We start from the raw sequence: 16,603 nt of genomic DNA, 5'->3' as shown, positions 1-16,603 counted from the left end.
GTGTCCAGTTCCGGGCACCGCACTTCAGGAAAGATGTGAAGGCCTTAGAGAGGATGCAGAGAGATTTACTAGAATGATTCCAAGGATGAGGGACTTTAGTTACGTGGATAGACTGGAGAAGCTGGGCTTGTTCTCCTTGGAACAGAGACGGTTGCGAGGAGATTTGATAGAGGTATTCAAAATCATGAAGGGTCTAGACAGAGTAGATAGAGAGAAACTGTTCCCATTGGCAGAAGGGTCAAGGACCAGAGGGCATAGATTTAAGGTGATTGGCAAAAGAACCAAAGGTGACATGAGAAAAAAAATTTTTTTAACACAGCGAGTGGTTATGATCTGGAATGCACTGCCCGAGGGGGTGGTGGAGGCAGATTCAATCATGGTCTTCAAAAGGGAACTGGATAAGTAATTGAAAGGAAAAAAATTGCAGGGCTACTGGGATAGGGCGGGGGGAGTGGGACTAGCTGGATTGCACTTGCACAGAGCCGGCACGGACTCGATGGGCTGAATGGCCTCCTTCTGTGCTGTATCAATCTATGATTCTAGGTACCCTGGGGCAGTAGGACCAGAAATCACAGGGTCAGGTGGCAAGGAGAAAACTTAAAGCGCAAACCCCAGGAGGGGTATTTCACTGTGAGGGGAGGAGTCCACAGCTGGATGGAAGGTCAAGGCCAGGACTCGATTTCAAGAGCGAGGGAGCGGCTGCAAAGGGGAGGCGGTAGGGTTGAGATCAAATAGGCCGAGGAGACCTACCCCATCCCAACCAATCTTGGCATTCTCCCCATGGACACAAAACAAAGAGTTACCAGGCGTCGCAGACAAAGTATTATTCGATAAAAGGAACCTTGATCCTCTGAATACGTTCCCTTCTGGCTAAGTCCTCCAACCTCTTTTTGATTTCGAGCTGGTGGTGACGCTGGGGAACAGGAGGGGAGAAGGAATCGGTTAGGAGAGCTGGCACAAAGTTTAGTCAGATGCTGCTTTTCTCAGACATTTCACAATTGGTATAAAACTTACATTTATATTTCAGGAGTAACCCGTTAAAACCACCCCTCCCCCGCATTCTTACAAATAACCGACAGGTCTCTCGTGGCGTAGCTCGTCGCGCGTCAGGCAATATGGAGGAGTCAGCTGTGGCTCAGTGGGCAGCACCCTCACCTCTGAGTCAGAAGGTCGTGGGTTCAAGTCCCACTCCAGAGACTCGAGCACAAAATCTAGGACTGACACTCCCCAGTGCAGCGCCGAGGGAGCGCCGTGCCGTCGGAGGGTCCGCGCCGAGGGAGCGCTGCACCGTCGGAGGGTCCGCGCCGAGGGAGCGCCGCACTGTCGGATGGTCAGCGCCGAGGGAGCGCCGCACCGTCGGACGGCCAGCGCTGCGGGAGTTACCCTCTCAGTTGGATGTAGACGATCCCATGGGCACTATTTCGAGGAAGAGCAGGGGAGTTCTCCCCGGTGTCCTGGGGTCAATATTTATCCCTCAACCAACATCACTAAAAAACAGATTATCTGATCATTATCTCACTGCTGTTTGTGGGATCTTGCTGTGCGCAAATTGGCTGCTGTGTTTCCTACATTCCAACAGTGACTACACTTCAAAAATACTTCATTGGCTGTAAAGCACTTTGAGATGTTGTGAAAGACGCTATAGAAATTCAAGTTCTTTCTGTCTTTCTTTCCCAGGGTTGACTGCATTTATTAAAACACAGAAAGTACATGATATTAGTTAACACAGATTGTGTTTAAATCTTTTTTTCCCCTTTTGATATAACACACAATGTAATATTCTGGAGCTATGCCCCTTTATGGCAACCAGGTCTAATCGCTGTATACAGGCCCTGAGGGTCAATTACCTTTTAAGGACATCCTGAGTTCAATTGCAGCATAATCCCTCTTGAAGACAGAGCCCGAAAACCCGCAGGCCCAGGATCCCAGTTCAAGTGCGGGGATGCACCCGACCCATGACCCCTGGTACTGACCACACCAAAGTTCACGGGGTCGGGGTGGGGGAAGGTCGTTTGATTTGAATATAACAGTCATGCATCCAAGGTAAGGTGGAGATTTAATCGAGGTGTTCAAAATCATGAAGGGTTTTGATAGAGTAAATAAGGAGAAACTGTTTCCAGTGGCAGGAGGGTCGGTAACCAGAGGACACAGATTTAAGATAATTGGCAAAAGAACCAGGGGGGAGATGAGGAGAATTTTTTTTTACACAGCGAGTTGTTCTGATCTGGAATGTGCTGCCTGAAAGGGCGGTGGAAGCAGATTCAATAAGGGAATTGGATAAATACTTGAAAAGGAGAAATTTGTAGGGCTACGGGGAAAGAGCGAGGGAGTGGGACTAACCGTATAGCTCTTTCAAAGAGCCGCCACAGGCACGATGGGCCGAATGGCCTCCTTCTGTGGTGTACGATTCTACATTGGAGATGGGGAGATAAAGGCTGTTTTGGCTAACAGTCAAGATTAATCCAACTGGGTAACAAAGAGTCTGTTCCCTTTCCAATTGGCGATGGGAAGGCAGTGCGCCACGAGGATGGACACTGGCAGGAGTGTGGGGGTGGGGCGGTTGGAGGTCATGTGATGAAACCTCCATCCAGAATCAGCAACCCGACACACTTCAAGGGGCCAGGCCTGTTGGGGGCCCCCCCCCCCCCCCACTTCCAATGATCGGCAGGCCAGGGTTGTGAGCACTCCTGGCCTGGGAGTCCATGCCGTCACCCCCCCCCCCGCCCCCCCCCCTCACCCCCTCCTACATCGCAGATCTTCACTTGAGGTTTGGTGGAGGCTCCTTCCTGTACAAGGCCTGCTGGAAAGTTCCAGGGAGGGCCTAGGTGCGGCCTTAGTCCCATCCGACATGGCTCACCCTGAACTGGCCTAGCAACCGTCAGCCTTCTCGGGGCTACTAGGGGTGGCCAGCGTTGCCCACATTCAAGAACAAATAGTAAAACAGCGAGTATTACAACAACAACTTGCATTTATATAGCGCCTTTAACATAGTAAAACATCCCAAGGCGCTTCACAGGAGCGATTATCAAATAAAACGTGACACCGAGCCACATAAGGAGATAATAGGACAGGTGACCAAAAGCTTGGTCAAAGAGGTAGGTTTTAAGGAGTGTCTTAAAGGAGGAGAGAGAGGTGGAGAGGGGGAGAGGTTTAGGGAGGGAATTCCAAAGCTTAGGGCCCAGACAGCTGAAGGCACGGCCGCCAATGGTGGAACGATTAAAATCGGGGATGTGCAAGAGGCCAGAATTGGAGGAGCGCAGAGATTTCAGAGGGTTGTAGGGCTGGAGGAGGTTGCAGAGATAGGGAGGGGCGAGGCCATGGAGGTATTTGAAAACAAGGACGAGAATTTTTTAAAAAACGAGGTGTTGCTGGACTGGGAACCAATGGTCAGCGAGCACAGGCCTAGCAACCGTCAGCCTTTTCGAGGCTACTGGGGGTGGCCAGCGTTGCCCACATTCAAGAACAAATAGTAAAACAGCGAGATTGGTGAATGGGACGGTATACTCAACACTATCACCAGTCTGGTTGACCAGTACCAGGTCTCCATTGGCAGTGTGATTCTATTGTACCTCCATATCGAGAACCTTGTGGAATATGGCTTGTGCCAGGCACTCCCGCACATACTTCTGATGATCTTTTCGGACTATGTTGAGGCGATATTCTTTCTCAGACACAATCCTTCCATTCCTTGTGACCTAGACAGGGAAACGTTGATTAAAAAAACATCAACATCAGGCAACATCAAACGTAGAGCAGCTTGATTCCAATCGATGGCTTTAGAAGCCATTTACGTGACCAGAGTTGTGTGGAGTTCTGGAACTATAATATTAAATCTACTACAACTTACGTGGAATTTACAGCACAGAAACAGGCCATTCGGCCCAACAGGTCCGTGCTGGTGTTTATGCTCCACACGAGCCTCCTCCCACCCCTCTTCATCTCACCCTATCAGCATATCCTTCTATTCCTTTCTCCCTCATGTGTTTATCCAGCTTCCTCTTAAATGCATCTATTCTATTCACCTCAACTACTCCTTGTGGTTCCACATTCCCACCACTCTCTGGGTAAAGAAGTTTCTCCTGAATTCCCTATTGGATTTATGAGTGACTATCTTATATTTATGGCCCCCTAGCTTGGGTCAATCTTTTGCTCAACAAAGTGAAGGAGGCTAAAGCTCGGAGAATGGAGGGCTTTCCTTTCCGAACATCCAGCCTCAGCATCACGTACATTGTTCCCTTCGCTCTGCCCAGAGACCGTCCCCTACCACCATGGTTCCACTCCAGCCATCCCACAACCACCCCCCTGAGGGAGATTACCAAATCACGTGCTAATTTAGTGCTACAGAGGGTACAACTATCAGGAAAGGCTGAACAGGCTGGGGGCTCTTTTCTCTAGAAAAGTGAAGACTGAGGGATGACCTGATAGAGGTCTTCAAAATTATGCAAGGGGTTTGATAGGGTAGACGTAGAGAAGATGTTTCCACTTGTGGGGGAGACCAGAACGAGGGGTCATAAATTTTAGAGAGTCACTAATAAACCCAATAAGGAATTCAGGAGAAACTTCTTTACCCAGAGAGTGGTGAGAATGTGGAACCACAAGGAGTAGTTGAGGTGAATAGTTTAGATGCATTTAAGGGGAAGCTCGATAAACACATGAGGGAGAAAGGAATAGAAGGATATGCTGATAGGGTGAGATGAAGTAGGGTGGGAGGAGGCTCATGTGGAGCATAAACACCAGCATGGACCAGTTGGGCCGAATGGCCTGTCTCTGTGCTGTAAATTCTATGGGCCAGAATTTAGGGTCAAAGTAACGGGGAGGCTTACAGCACTCACTGTTATTTATGTGCAAACGGAACAGAAAATTCAGGCGCGCGGTTAAACGCGGAAATCCGGAACTTGCTGTCCGAGATGTGCCGCTCCGTTAGGTTTGTGAAAAAGGCATCGCGTGCGTGGTCTGCCTCACCGTTGAAATGGACTGAATGGCGTGAAGTTGCTGTATTACGCGGTAGATACAAACTAAACTCGCCAAGTTAGGGCTTGTCCATTTCAGTCTAAGCACCCTTTTTAATGGCGTGATAAGCGTTAATTTCTGCCCAGCAACCTCCCTGGCTCTGAAAACCAACTATTACAAGTCTGGAGTCTCATTCCTTCAGCTTTTAATTGTTCGCTTTCTGTACCTGATTCGACATTGAATTCACTATTCTAACTTATACACTTCCTGGTTCAGACTCTGTGCTGTTCGTTTCGCAGTTCTTCAATCTGATTGGTTGAGGAGATACCCAGTTGTTTGCCCTGTTCACACAGGTCCCAGATGCCCTGGAGAGGGCGCCGCGCTGACTGGATCTCGAACTTCCAGCGCAAAGGCTCATGGAAAGTCTGTGGGTATGAGCAACAGCAGATGCTGTGCATTCACCACTCAGAGTGAATTGTGGCCCATTGTAATTCTGAGTGAGGGGAGACCTTGACTCTGTGAGTTCATTAGGGACTGGATGGAGATTGATTCAAACTGATTTAACCTGCAAATTGTATAATCTGTATTGTGTACGATTGGAATGTGATATGACAAATGTATTGTATGTTTTTGCTACAAATTTTATGAATAAAGTATATTTTTTGAAAAGAGAGAGGATGCAGGAGAGATTTACTAGAATGATTCCAGGGATGAGGGACTTTAGTTGCGTGGATAGACTGGAGAAGCTGGGGTTGTTCTCCTTGGAACAGAGACGGTTGCGAGGAGATTTGATAGAGGTATTCAAAATCATGAAGGGTCTAGACAATGGATAGAGAGAAACTGTTCCCATTGGTGGAAGGGTCAAGAACCAGAGGATATAGATTCAAGGCGATTGGCAAAAGAACCAAAGGTGACATGAGGAAAAACTTTTTTACACAGCGAGTGGTTATGATCTGGAATGCACTGCCCGAGGGGGTGGTGGAGGCAGATTCAATCATGGCCTTCAAAAGGGAACTGGAGCTAAAGATGTCTTCGCATCCGAGTATTGTTGAAATATCCCATTCAGGAACTTAAGTACTTGAAAAGAAAAAATTTGCAGGGCTACAGGGATAGGGCAGGGGAGTGGGACATGCTGGATTGCTTTTGCATAGAGCTGGCACGGACTCGATGGGCCGAATGGCCTCCTTCCATGCTGTAACCATTCTATGATTCTACATAGGATCTATATTAAAAAAACCAAAGCAATGCAAATGATCAACCAAGATTTTGAAATCTGTGACAGGAACGGGTGTGATGGATGTGAGGAACGTATTATTGAAGCAAGAGAAAAGAATTACAAACCCTACCAGCCGCAAACTCGTCAAAGGAGTAAAGACAGAATTGCGAGCTACTTTAATCTCCTCTGTGCACTGTTTTTTTTAACCGCACTGGTTAATGCGTTAGCTTTAACCACCTGATTACTGACCGAGTTAAAATAGCGCAGAGAATAATTTAACACAAAAACATTCATCGGCGTACCTAATAAACAGGTGCTCACAGGGGAAATTAAACCCTTCATCTGAAAACCTCTCGTCCCTGAGACCATTTTAGGGAATCTAAGCCATTCCAGATTAGAAATAGCTCAAATATTCTCAAATCTGAGGAACCAAGTAGTAACAGGCTAAGAGGGAGGGGGATCAGGAGACTTTGGACCCATGGTTCCCAAAGCTCTCCCCCACTGGGGGTTTTCCTCACCTCATGTCTGGGTCTGTTGGAGACTCATTGATAGAGATTGATTGCTGTGATTAGTCAATAACTCCATTATCATTGAAATAGCGACTACCAGGATGGTAGAAGGCAGGCTAGGTGGACCTGGGTCTTCTCAGTTCCTACGCTCCCATCGTCGGTGATAATCTCAACCAAACGTAGAGCAGTGAGGATGAATCGACAGACTGCGATGGTATTTCGCACTTACCAATCCCGCTCGCTGAAGATGTCTCCGTATCCGGGTGTTGTTGAAATATCCCGTCAAGTGCTTGTCTGTCAGGCTGTTGTAGGTGGCGAGCGGTCTGCAAGACAGAACGTATTACGGCGTCAGTCCTTCGAAACCAGCGAGCCGGCCGCTTGGAGTACAGCAGACGACTTGTCTAACTGGTTCGTACGACAGTCCTATGTTCCGCTACACGACAGAGGTGTTAATCCGTTTATTTTAAACAGGCTCACGCCCGAGTTGAAACAGTAGACGGGGGGGGGAAGTGGAATGAACATATTAAGTGCCCATCCACGAATATCACCCAACAATAATTTTGATGCTACATTATTATAATTATAGACTTGACGATTCCAGTGATCTCCCGCCCGGCCTCCCATCTTCCACCCTCTATAAACTTCAGCTCATCCAAAACTCTGCTGGCCGTATCCCAACTCGCACCGAGTCCCGTTAACAAATAAATCTGATTTACCCAAACGTTCCAAAAATAATCAACAACAACTTTCCATTGCGCCTTTAACGTAGAAAAAAAAACGCTTCACAGAGGCCGAGGCAAAGGTGGAGACATCAGGAGGGGCGACCAAAAGCTTGGGAAAAGGTGTGGGATTTAAAGGAGCAGAGAGGGGTAGAGGCGGAGGGGCTTAGGGAGGGAATTGCAGAACCCAGGTCCTAGGAAGCTGAAGGCACGGCCGCCAATGGTGGAGCGATTAAAATCGGGGACGCACACGAGGCCAGAATTGAAGGAACGCAGAGATCTCGGAGTGAGTTGTGAGGAGGACACAAAGAGGCTTCAAGGCGATTTAGACAAGTTGAGTGAGTGGGCAAATACATAGCAGATGCAGTATAATGTGGATAAATGTGAAGTTATCCACTTCGGAAGGAAAAACAGAAAGGCAAAGTATTATTTAAATGGTGATAGATTGGGAAATGTTGATGTACAAAGGGACTTGGGTTTCCTTTTACACCAGTCACTGAAAGCAAACACGCAGGTGCAGCAAGCAGTTAGGAAGGCGAATGGTATGTTGGCCTTCATTGCAAGAGGATTTGAGTACAGGAGCAAGAATGTCTTACTGCAGTTATACAGGGCCTTGGTGAGACCACATCTGGAGTATTGTGTGCAGTTTTGGTCTCCTTACCTAAGAAAGGATATACTTGCCATAGAGGGAGTGCAGCGAAGGTTCACCAGACTGACTCCTGGGATGGCAGGACTGTCGTATGAGGAGAGATTGGGTCGACTCGGACTGTATTCACTCGATGTGGAGATGCCGGTGATGGACTGGGGTTGACAATTGTAAACAATTTTACAACACCAAGTTATAGTCCAACAATTTTTATTTGAAATCTACAAGCTTTCGGAGGCTTCCTCCTTCCTCAGGTAAATGAGGAAGGAGGAAGCCTCCGAAAGCTTGTAGATTTCAAATAAAAATTGTTGGACTATAACTTGGTGTTGTAAAATTGTTTACAATTGTATTCACTCGAGTTTAGAAGAATGAGAGGGGATCTCATTGAAACATATAAAATTCTGACAGGGCTAGACAGAGTGGATGCAGGGAGGATGTTTCCCCTGGCTGGGGGGTCCAGAACGTGGGGTCACAGTCTCAGGATACGGGGTAGAACATTTAGGACTGAGATGAGAGAAATTTCTTCACTCAGAGGGTGGTGAACCTGTGGAATTCTTTACCGCAGAAGGCTGTGGAGGCCAAGTCACCGAATATACTTAAGGAGATAGATAGATTTCTAGACACAAAAGGCATCAAGGGGTACGGGGAGAGAGCGGGAATATGGTATTGAGATAGAGGATCAGCCACGATCATACTGAATGGCGGAGCAGGCTCGAAGGGCCGAACGGCCTACTCCTGCTCCTATTTTCTACGTTTCTATGTTTGTAGGGCCGGAGGAGGTTACAGAGATTGGGAGGGGCGAGGCCATGGAGGGATTTAAACACAATCTGTGTTTTAATAAATGCAGTCAATGCTGGTAAAGAAAGACTTGCATTTATATAGAGAGCTTCACAAACTCAGGACGTCCCAAAGAGCTTTACAGGCAATGAAGTACTTTCGAAACGTAGTCACTGTTATAATGTAGGAAACGCGGCAGCCAATTTGCTCACAGCAAGGTCCCACAAACAGCAATCTGATAATGGCCAGATAATCGGTTTTTTAGTGATGTTGGTTGACGGATAAATGTTGGCCCAGGACATCGAGGAGAATTCCCCTGCTCTTCTTCGAAATAGGGCCATGGGATCTTTAACGTCCACCTGAGAGGGCAGCCAGGACCTTAGTTTAACGTCTCTACTGAAAGATGGCACCTCTGACAGCGCAGCGCTCCCTCAGTACCGCCCCTCTGACGCTCCCTCAGTGCCGCCCCTCCGACGGCGCGGCGCTCCCTCCGTGCCGCCCCTCCGACGGCGCGGCGCTCCCTCAGTGCCGCCCCTCCGACGGCGCGGCGCTCCCTCAGTGCCGCCCCTCCGACGGCGCGGCGCTCCCTCAGTGCCGCCCCTCCGACGGCGCGGCGCTCCCTCAGTGCCGCCCCTCCGACGGCGCGGCGCTCCCTCAGTGCCGCCCCTCCGACGGCGCGGCGCTCCCTCAGTGCCGCCCCTCCGACGGCACGGCGCTCCCTCAGTGCCGCCCCTCCGACGGCACGGCGCTCCCTCAGTGCCGCCCCTCCGACGGCACGGCGCTCCCTCAGTGCCGCACTGGGAGTGTCAGCCTGGATTATGGGCTCAAGTCTCTGGAGTGGGACTTGAACCCACAGCCTTCTGACTCAGAGGCGAGAGAGCTACCACTAATCCAAGGTGTAGGGTATCATATTTGGAGCTTAGACAGAACAAGAGAACAAGTAGAGTGTTGCATAATATGTACAATGCTGCACAACACAAGGGCATTGGCAACACTGTCTGTTGGTGATTTATTATCTTTGAACAATGCACTGTGTACAAGTTGCTACATGTCTAACCTGTCCTGAATTACTGACAGCTTAAGATACCTAGACAATACCACCCACTTCCTGGGAGAGTTAGCAAACACTGCCCATTTATAGATCACAGAGTGCTCTGAATAACTGCAAGATTGATAGCTCTTTCAGAGAGCTGGCACAGGCACGATGGGCCAAATGGCCTCCTTCTGTGCTGTACGGTTCTCCGTAAACTTGAGCTCATCCAAAACTCTGCTGCCCGTATCCTAACTCGCACCAAATCTCGTTCACCCATCACCCCCCCCCCCTGTGCTCACTGACCTACATTGGCTCTCAGTCCGGCAATTCCTCGATTTTAAATTCTCACCAGTGTTCAAATCCCTCCATGGCCTCGCCCCTCCCGACCTCTGTGACCTCCTCCAGTCCTACAACCCTCCGAGATCTCTGCGCTCCTCCAATTCTGGCCTCTTGCGCATCCCCGATTGCCTTCGCCCCACCATTGGCGGCCGTGCCTTCAGCTGCCTGGGCTCTGGAATTCCCTCCGTAAACCCCTCTACCTCTCCCTCCTCTAAGACGCTCCTTAAAACCTACCTCTTTGATCAAGCTTTATCCTAATATCTCCTTATGAGGCTCAAATTTTGTTTGATAATCGCTCCTGTGAAGCGCCTTGGGACGTTTTGCAATGTTAAAAAGGAGCATAGCAAAACGTTCCAGACTCCAACCACCATAGGGTGGTTGGAGTCTGGAACTCACTGCCTGAAAGGGTTGTGGAGGCAGGAACCCTCACAACATTCAAGAAGCATTTGGATGAGCACTTGAAATGCCATAGCATACAAGGCTACGGACCAAATGCTGGAATATGGGATTAGAGTAGACAGGGCTGATGGCCGGCGCGGACACGATGGGCCGAAGGGCCTCTATCCGTGCTGTATAACTCTATGACTCTAACTCTATGAATGTAAATGCAAGTAGTTGTTGTTGTTAATTTTATGACCAGATGCGATTTTAGATGGCAAGGCCATTTTGGGTGAACTTTGTCTTTCAGCCTTTGACCCTTTGTGTCCGGAACAGAAAACCAATGGGTGGACACGGATTATATTCCCCTACAGGTGAGGCTAAGGAGCGATGTAATTGAGCAGGTGAAAATAATAAAAGGGGAAAAAAAAGAAAGACTTGCAATTAGATAGTGTCCTTTCCAGCCTCTGGACAACCCAAAGCTTCTCACAGCCAACGAGGTACTTTGGAAAGACTCAGTACTGCATTTAAAACCTCCAGAACGAGGGGGTATAACCTTAAAATTAGAGCTCGGCCGTTCAGGGGTGATGTCAGGAAGCATTTCTTCCCACAAAGGGGAGTGGAAATCTGGAACTCTCTCCCCCAAAAAGCTGCTGGGGGTCAACTGAAAATTTCAAAACTGAGATTGATAGATTTTTGTTGGGTAAGGGGATCAAGGGTTACGGAATCGAGGTGGGTAGATGGAGTTAAGATACACATCAGCCATGATCTAAGTGAATGGCGGAACGGGTTCGAGGGGCTGAATGGCCTCCTGCTGTTCCTATGTTCTGATCCAGAGGCAAGAATGACACCAACTGAGCTACAATTCTAAAGAAAAAAAAAATAACAGAAGGATAATAATTTGGTTCAGGATTTTATTTACTGCTTTGTTTATTTCAATTAGCTACCTGACTGGCCAACATTACCCAGTGGAACCTCATACCCTTAAGGACTTAACACTTCAAACCTGTAGGAACTTGTGCATGTTACCAGCTTTGCATTTAACACCCCGTATACCGACAGTAGTGTCAGGTTTACTGTACCCCTGCTGTCACAGGTACTTCATAGTCTAGGCTGTACCAGTTCCTTATTTAGACAGGTAACATCTGGCTCTCAAGAACACAGCTCCCTTTTGCACAGCAGAACGTACACGGTGGATTTTCCGCTGGGCAGCTCACGAGGTCGTATGTGTAAGAAAAATAAAAGATTTGCATTTATATAGCGCCTTTCACCACCTCAGGACGTCCCAAAGCGCTTTACAGCCAACGAAGTACTTTTTGAAGTGTGGTCACTGTTATAATGTAGGAAACGCAGCAGCCAATTGTTTCCTGGGATGAGAGGATTGTCCTATGAGGAGAGATTGAGTAGAACGGGCCCATATCCTCTGGAGTTTAGAAGAATGAGAGGTGATCTCATTGAAACATATAAAATTCTGAGGGGGCTTGACAGGGTAGATGCTGAGAGGTTGTTTCCCCTGGCTGGAGAGTCTGGAACTAGGGGTCATAGTCTCAGGATAAGGGGTCGGACATTTAGGACCAAGATGAGGAAAACTTTCTTCACTCAGAGGGTTGTGAATCTTTGGAATTCTCTACCCCAGAGGGCTGTGGATACTCAGTTGTTGAATATATTCAAGACTGAGATCGATAGATTTTTGGACACTAAGGGAATCAAGGAATATGGGGATTGGGCGGGAACGTGGAGTTGAGGTAGAAGATCAGCCATGATCTTATTGAATGGCGGAGCAGGCTCCAGGGGTCGAATGGCCTACTCCTGCTCCTATTTCTCATGTTCTTATATAAATGCAAGTCTTTCTTTTTAGAAACTAGTAGACTTGATCAACAGATAGCTTGTGGGGGGCTGGGAGTTAACCCTTTGTGGCCCAAATTTAACTCTGTCGCAACATCGAAATATGAATCAGCCCGAAAATCCCTTCTAACACAGACGAGCAAATATCTCAAAGTGCGACAGTCTCCATCAAGCCTGAGATTTTGGAAGATGCCTCCATTCTATCTGATTGAACAAGAATGTGTAAGGGGAACAGCAACTGTTTCATGTTGGGTACAAAGATTATCCAACAAGTATTTGTCATGATAACAATGTAACCAAGACTACTGTACATTGATTTGCTTATTCCCCACAATGGGAAATATTTGATTATGGTTAAACGTGCACTTTCTGTATTCATAGCAACAGGAGGAGGCCATTCAGCCCCTCGAGCCTGTTCCCCATTCAATTAGATCATGGCTGATCTGGACCTCAACTCCATTTATCGGCCTTTGATCCGTATTCCTTGATACTCATTGCTGATATAAATCCATCTGAGTCTTGAAAGAGACTCCCTCGGGAGAGTGTCGATATTTACAGAGGGCCCTCGGGAGAGTGTCGATATTTACAGAGGGCCCTCGGGAGAGTGTCGATATTTACAGAGGGCCCTCGGGAGAGTGTCGATATTTACAGAGGGCCCTCGGGAGAGTGTCGATATTTACAGAGGGTCCTCGGGAGAGTGTCGATATTTACAGAGGGTCCTCGGGAGAGCGTCGATATTTACAGAGGGCCCTCGGGAGAGTGTCGATATTTACAGAGGGTCCTCGGGAGAGTGTCGATATTTACAGAGGGTCCTCGGGAGAGTGTCGATATTTACAGAGGGTCCTCGGGAGAGTGTCGATATTCACAGAGGGTCCTCGGGAGAGTGTCGATATTCACAGAGGGCCCTCGGGAGAGTGTCGATATTTACAGAGGGTCCTCGGGAGAGTGTCGATATTTACAGAGGGTCCTCGGGAGAGTGTCGATATTTACAGAGGGTCCTCGGGAGAGTGTCGATATTTACAGACGGTCCTCGGGAGAGTGTCGATATTTACAGAGGGTCCTCGGGAGAGTGTCGATATTTACAGAGGGCCCTCGGGAGAGTGTCGATATTTACAGAGGGTCCTCGGGAGAGTGTCGATATTTACAGAGGGTCCTCGGGAGAGTGTCGATATTTACGGAGGGTCCTCGGGAGAGTGTCGATATTTACGGAGGGTCCTCGGGAGAGTGTCGATATTTACGGAGGGTCCTCGGGAGAGTGTCGATATTTACAGAGGGTCCTCGGGAGAGTGTCGATATTTACAGAGGGTCCTCGGGAGAGTGTCGATATTTACAGAGGGTCCTCGGGAGAGTGTCGATATTTACAGAGGGTCCTCGGGAGAGTGTCGATATTTACAGAGGGCCCTCGGGAGAGTGTCGATATTTACAGAGGGTCCTCGGGAGAGTGTCGATATTTACAGAGGGCCCTCGGGAGAGTGTCGATATTTACAGAGGGCCCTCGGGAGAGTGTCGATATTCACAGAGGGCCCTCGGGAGAGTGTCGATATTCACAGAGGGCCCTCGGGAGAGTGTCGATATTTACAGAGGGTCCTCGGGAGAGTGTCGATATTCACAGAGGGTCCTCGGGAGAGTGTCGATATTCACAGAGGGCCCTCGGGAGAGTGTCGATATTTACAGAGGGCCCTCGGGAGAGTGTCGATATTTACAGAGGGTCCTCGGGAGAGTGTCGATATTTACAGAGGGTCCTCGGGAGAGTGTCGATATTTACAGAGGGTCCTCGGGAGAGTGTCGATATTCACAGAGGGCCCTCGGGAGAGTGTCGATATTTACAGAGGGTCCTCGGGAGAGCGTCGATATTTACAGAGGGTCCTCGGGAGAGCGTCGATATTTACAGAGGGTCCTCGGGAGAGCGTCGATATTTACAGAGGGTCTTCGGGAAAGTGTCGATATTTACAGAGGGTCCTCGGGAGAGTGTCGATATTTACAGAGGGCCCTCGGGAGAGTGTCGATATTTACAGAGGGCCCTCGGGAGAGTGTCGATATTCACAGAGGGCCCTCGGGAGAGTGTCGATATTTACAGAGGGTCCTCGGGAGAGTGTCGATATTTACAGAGGGTCCTCGGGAGAGTGTCGATATTCACAGAGGGTCCTCGGGAGAGTGTCGATATTTAGAGAGGGTCCTCGGGAGAGTGTCGATATTTACAGAGGGCCCTCGGGAGAGTGTCGATATTTACAGAGGGTCCTCGGGAGAGTGTGGATATTTACAGAGGGTCCTCGGGAGAGAGTGGATATTTACAGAGGGTCCTCGGGAGAGCGTCGATATTTACAGAGGGTCCTCGGGAGAGTGTCGATATTTACAGAGGGTCCTCGGGAGAGTGTCGATATTTACAGAGGGTCCTCGGGAGAGTGTCGATATTTACAGAGGGTCCTCGGGAGAGTGTCGATATTTACAGAGGGTCCTCGGGAGAGTGTCGATATTTACAGAGGGCCCTCGGGAGAGTGTCGATATTTACAGAGGGTCCTCGGGAGAGTGTAGATATTTACAGAGGGTCCTCGGGAGAGTGTCGATATTTACAGAGGGCCCTCGGGAGAGTGTCGATATTTACAGAGGGTCCTCGGGAGAGTGTCGATATTTACAGAGGGTCCTCGGGAGAGTGTCGATATTTACAGAGGGCCCTCGGGAGAGTGTCGATATTTACAGAGGGCCCTCGGGAGAGTGTCGATATTCACAGAGGGTCCTCGGGAGAGTGTCGATATTTACAGAGGGCCCTCGGGAGAGTGTCGATATTCACAGAGGGCCCTCGGGAGAGTGTCGATATTTACAGAGGGTCCTCGGGAGAGTGTCGATATTTACAGAGGGCCCTCGGGAGAGTGTCGATATTTACAGAGGGCCCTCGGGAGAGTGTCGATATTCACAGAGGGTCCTCGGGAGAGTGTCGATATTTACAGAGGGCCCTCGGGAGAGTGTCGATATTTACAGAGGGCCCTCGGGAGAGTGTCGATATTCACAGAGGGCCCTCGGGAGAGTGTCGATATTTACAGAGGGCCCTCGGGAGAGTGTCGATATTTACAGAGGGTCCTCGGGAGAGTGTCGATATTTACAGAGGGCCCTCGGGAGAGTGTCGATATTTACAGAGGGCCCTCGGGAGTGTACTAATACTAATAGGAGGTCCCAGTTTTCTGAATTTACAGGGGGTCCCCAGAATCCTGACAGTATGTGCAAGGGTGGATTGGGTGGGGTTGGGGGGGGGGGGGTGGGGGAGGAAGATATCCAGGACTGCGACACTGCTTTTCAGCAACTGCAGCACTAAGGGAGTGCTGCACTGTCGGAGATGCCGTCTTTTGGATGAGACATTAAACCGAGGCCCTGTCTGCCCTCTCAGGTGCAAGGAAAAGATCCCACAGCACAATTCGAAGAAGAGCAGGAGAGTTCATCCCGGTGTCCTGGGCCAATATTTAGCCCTCAACCGACATCAATAAAAAGAGTATCCAGTCATTATCACATCGCTGTTGGCGGCCCGATTTAACTCTGCAGCAACACTGAAATAAATCAGCCCGAAAATCCCTTCTGGGCCAGACGATCTTGCTGCGTGCAAATTAGCTGCCGCGATTCCTACATTACAACAGTGACGACACTTCAAAAAAAAGTTCTTCATTGGCCGTGAAGCACTTTGGGACGTCCTGAGGTTGTGAAAGCCGCTGTAGAAATGCAAGTTCTTTCTTTAACTGCGATAACCGTTATTTGACATCTCGTCACTGAGGATGGACTTTGTGAAAGGAGGTTGCAGGTTCTGAAACTCAGACATGATGTATTGTGAACAGTCCTGGTCTCCATATCATAAAAAGGATATAGAGGCACTGGAGAAGGCGTAATAAAGATTTACAAGGATGATACCAGAACTGAGAGGTTATACCAATCAGGAAAGGCTGAGCAGGCTGGGGCTCTTTTCTCTGGAAAAGAGGAGGCTGAGGGGTGACGAAAGGGTTCGATAGGGGGGATGTTTCCACTTGTGGGGGAATCCAAAACTAGGGACCATAAATATGATAGTCACTAATAAATCCTATAAGAAATACAGGAGAAACTTCTTTACCCAGAGAGTGGTTAGAAAGTGGAACTCGCTCCCACAAGGAGTAGTTGAGGTGAACAGCATAGATGCATTTAAGGGGAAGCTGGATAAACACATGAGGGAGAAAG

At 48.9% G+C, this 16,603-nt stretch overlaps 1 protein-coding gene across 1 annotated transcript in view; it reads right to left on the bottom strand.

The window, feature by feature from the left end:
• Positions 1–11,672, bottom strand: part of erich3 (glutamate-rich 3) — a 57,609-nt gene extending 45,937 nt beyond the window's left edge. The window contains exons 1-4 of the mRNA XM_067990847.1: positions 11,668–11,672; positions 6,905–6,998; positions 3,570–3,695; positions 842–913 (exon numbers count right to left, since the gene is read on the bottom strand). Of these exons, the coding sequence (XP_067846948.1) occupies positions 842–913; positions 3,570–3,695; positions 6,905–6,998; positions 11,668–11,672 (297 nt within the window). The remainder of the gene's footprint in view (positions 1–841; positions 914–3,569; positions 3,696–6,904; positions 6,999–11,667) is intronic.
• Positions 11,673–16,603: the final 4,931 nt, after the last annotated feature.

This window comes from Heptranchias perlo, chromosome 9, assembly GCF_035084215.1.
Source record: "Heptranchias perlo isolate sHepPer1 chromosome 9, sHepPer1.hap1, whole genome shotgun sequence".
Lineage (NCBI taxonomy): Eukaryota > Metazoa > Chordata > Chondrichthyes > Hexanchiformes > Hexanchidae > Heptranchias > Heptranchias perlo.
This window is presented reverse-complemented; position numbering and strand designations above follow the sequence as displayed.